This window comes from Triticum dicoccoides, chromosome 1B, assembly GCF_002162155.2.
Source record: "Triticum dicoccoides isolate Atlit2015 ecotype Zavitan chromosome 1B, WEW_v2.0, whole genome shotgun sequence".
NCBI classification, from domain to species: Eukaryota; Viridiplantae; Streptophyta; class Magnoliopsida; order Poales; family Poaceae; genus Triticum; species Triticum dicoccoides.
The window spans coordinates 144,137,469-144,141,154 of record NC_041381.1 but is presented as its reverse complement, the minus strand read 5'-3'; the positions used below and the strand labels follow the sequence as shown (position 1 = coordinate 144,141,154).

The following is a 3,686-nucleotide window of genomic DNA, read 5'->3' as shown; positions in this document are numbered from 1 at the left end:
ACAGCAGCCCATTCAAGACTTATGTGCGTGCATCAAAATGGTACTTGATCTGCTCGCCGGCCGGCTGTAGTCTTGCAGGTCTTCTGTTAGAACCGAGCGACGCAATACTTTGCATATTATTTTCTTGTAATAATGTATCCTGACAGGTGGGGCCCAATGGACACCTTCCATTTTTGTAAGGAAAAACTTCAAGCGGCTTTTTCGTGACAAAAAATAGAAGTCTAGGAGGATTTTTGCAAAAAAAGAAAACCAGGTCACGTGCCGCGCCATGCTGGCAAGCGCCAGCGTAGTTAACACCGTAGATGTATGTCCAAACCAAATTCTATCACCGGTTCTATGTATGCCACAAGTTTTAACACCAAACTGACTTTTCTCGCCAAGGTCATGCACCTATGGTTTTGACTCAATTTCTAACCTTCACTCAAACTTCTTTAAAAGGATCCTTTCATTTCTTCTACGATGCAATCAAACAAGCCAAATCCTATAGGATAGGATTGAGATGAACATGTCATGTTAATCTTGTGTTTTTTCTATTCTCACGTTTTCAGTTGGCTTGATCCAAACCCTTTGCGCGGCTTGCTCTGCTCCCCGGTTGGGCAACATCGTGCGGGCGATGTGATCGAAGCATGTTGGCCCCGACCGACTACGCCACCACAAGCGGCTGATGATAAGGCATGGACTGCCCGAGCTCGTGCCAGCTCAAGCTGCCACCGGCGCCATGATGCATGTGCACGAACAGTGCTCGCTGTACTTCAGATTGACTCCTGCCCGCAGCATGATGAGCATCATGAGCGGCGGACAGAGCTTTAAAAATGGTGGTAGGACATGTCAGGATTGTGTACTGCAGCGGGAAGCAGAAGCGATCCTGATCCATTGATCCTCTCCAGCAGACACTGTACCCGGCCTATCCTCTGACACGGAGAAGATGCCGGAGCAGTGAACCATTTTACAGTTTCACAAAGATTTTACAGCTACGTTTTGCCGCAGCCCTGCTCGGAGTTACCGAGCCTTGCTGCGTGCGCCCCTAGCCTGCTACAGAGCCAGGTCGACCTCCGCCGCTGTTGGAGCTAGTTTACATTGTTCGTGGGACCTGCGGATGGTCGCCCGGTGTCTGCTCGTGCTCGGCCTGCGCTGCGGTGGCGGCATCGTTGGTGACGGGGCCGGGAGCCATGTGAGCGCCCGCCACCGCCGCCTGGTGGAACGGTGGCGGGGGAGGCATCGCGTGGCCGCCGAAAATGGGCGCGCCGGGCATCATCGGGTAAGGGAACTGCGCGGCGCCGGCGGCGGCGACGAGGCGCGGGTCGAAGGGGCCCATGCCGAACCCCATGGCGCCGAGGTGGTGGTGGTGGAAGTGCGCCATGGGCGGCATCTGCATGTGCTGCATTGCCATCATCGGCGGCATGCACAGCCCGGCCGTCCCCATCGTCGACATCATCTGGACCTGGAGCTGCAGGGTCTTGAGGTACTCGATGGCCTCCTCCAGCATCGACGCCTTGTCAATCTTCATCACCACAAACATTGGATGTCACGCTGTGCTCATTGTCAAAGATTTTTCGAGTTTTCTTGCGAGGGTTGGGTGTGTCGTGTACCTTGTTGCAGTTGGGGATGAGTTCTTGCAGGGCGCGCATCTTCTCGTTGATTCGATCCCTTCTCCTCTGCATAGCAATTTCATACACCAATTTAGCTATCTTCCAAGAAGGAATACCAATTTAGCAACCGGAAGAATGCCACTTCGGTGTACTGTGTACATTTATTTATTTTGTGCATTCGGGATCGCTACTAGTACATACCCTCTCCGACATGTTGTGCACTTCCGCGGTGCGGCCGCGCTTGGTGCTCCTCGCCGCCGACCTTCTCAGCCCGCCGGCCTCGTCGTCGAGATCCTGCAGGCAGATTGCGTTTGAGATTTTGATGAAACAAGAAGCACAATACTGCGTTCGTGGTGTTAACCATGTGTCCAGCGCTTTACCTCGTCGTCCTGACTGACGGACCACTCCAGAGTCTGGTGGCTGCTCCTCTTCAGCTGGCTCCGCTCACCGTTGTCGGAGCAGACAGACGAGGTCGTCGCTGTTGCGGGCGGCGGTGGCATCTCGGAAGCCCTCGCCTCCGATTGTAATCTCTGGGGTAACGCCGCAGCCCTCACTTCCGGTTGCAATCTCGGTGGTAACGCCGCAGCCCTCGCTTCCGGTTGCAGTCTCTGGGGTAACGCCGCAGCCGGTTCTGCAGCATGCCGGACAGGCACCGGCGGTGCCGGAGGACGGGATGCGGATACCGCGGCGGGCGACTCCTTGGGCGGCTGCAGCCACGCCGTCCTCTGCTCCGAGAACAGCGGGGTGCTTCTTAGCCTGTTGGTCTGCAGCAGCGTCGACTCGACGGACTTGCTCCCCGCGGCAGACGTTCTCGTGCTGGCCTGCGGCAGCGAGCGCTGCAGGGGCCTCGAGAAGAAGGAGAAGTTCATGACGCCCTCGCCGGTGGATCGAGGCGCCTGCTGCTGCTGCTTGGGGGGCGCAGGTGGCTCCGGCAGCGGCGGCACGACGACCGCTGCGTGAGACGTCGATGGCGCTCCGGCATCTCTGCTCGCCACCGCAGCGGGGAGCTCGGAGAAACCGGGAAACAAGGTGGAGAAGTAGTCCTGGGGCAGCGGGGCCGTGTCGCCGCCGCTGCCGTCGTCGTCCACGCCGATGATGGGGTAATGTTGCAACCACGGCACGGCGTCGTCGTCATGTCCCTGCGCCATCGCCGTCGCCGACGCGGGGTGCTTGGCGAGCTCCTGCGCCTTCATAGTGCCGGCGGCGCTGCAGGAGAAGGGAGGGAAGGGCGATGCCGCCCGCCGGAGCGCCGGTCCGTTATCCCAGAGCAGCTCCTCCAGCTCGTTGCCCGGCTCACTCCTGCGCAGCAGCATCACGCACACATCATCGTCAGTACCCGCGCCCGCGCGCACACCAGAGACCAGACTAAGCTAAGCTAGCAATGGCCGGCGAATCAAGAACCAAGAAGAAAAGGAAGAGCACGGCGGCCGTGCGTCAAGAAACTCACATCCCCGGCACCGGCAGGTGTCGATATATAAACGACGGAGATCTCCCAGCTCTTGCGGCGACAGGTGTAGCACGGCCGACGCCTCGCCGCGGTTGGCAGAGTATTATTTTATCTTCCCTCTTCCCGTCACGAGTCACGAGCGGAGCTGCAGCTGCAGGGAAGGAGGGGTGGAGGAGTAGCGCACCAACTCGAAGCAGAGCCGTCTGAATCCGATGCGCGTGTGTGAGGGGGAGCAGTTAAGGAAGAGCGACGCGCCACCTAACGAGGCGTCGCCATTGATGCCAACGGACGCGGCACGGGTGGGGGATGGGCAGCGGGAGGTCGAAGTGGGGGGCGCCCGCCGAGCCGTCGAATATATAGCCGGGACGACGATCGAGAGGGGGGAAGCTCGTGCCGCTAGACCACGACCTATTTGTTGCCGCACTGTCTGCCCATCACCCCAGCGATCTCGATCCGGTGGCTACTGGCCTACTGCCTATCCTCGTGGCCGGCCGTCGGTTACCAGCCAAACTTTCTCATGCAGCGCTGCACCATCACCTGTGCAGGGTCTCACCCGCAGCTTTCACACCAGTGAGCCTAGCTCAACTGGTGGAGGGTTTGGATGTACAAACCCAACATCTAGGTTCAAATCCTCACAAAGACGGATTTAT

At 58.5% G+C, this 3,686-nt stretch overlaps 1 protein-coding gene across 2 annotated transcripts; it reads right to left on the bottom strand.

Annotated features, from left to right (window-relative positions):
- Positions 1-826: 826 nt before the first annotated feature.
- On the bottom strand, positions 827-3,462 carry LOC119323988 (transcription factor APG-like). Of its 2 annotated transcripts, XM_037597713.1 has the most exons (5): positions 3,037-3,462; positions 1,970-2,888; positions 1,791-1,883; positions 1,590-1,655; positions 827-1,501 (listed from the first exon to the last, which is right to left on the bottom strand). In XM_037597713.1, coding segments are annotated over exons 1-5 (1,509 nt in total). In that variant the 5' UTR covers positions 3,039-3,462; the 3' UTR covers positions 827-1,072. The 2 variants fall into 2 exon arrangements, with proteins under 2 accessions (XP_037453610.1, XP_037453601.1); XM_037597704.1 differs by lacking the exon at positions 3,037-3,462 and having other exon boundaries at positions 1,970-3,022.
- Between the last annotated feature and the right edge of the window lie 224 nt (positions 3,463-3,686).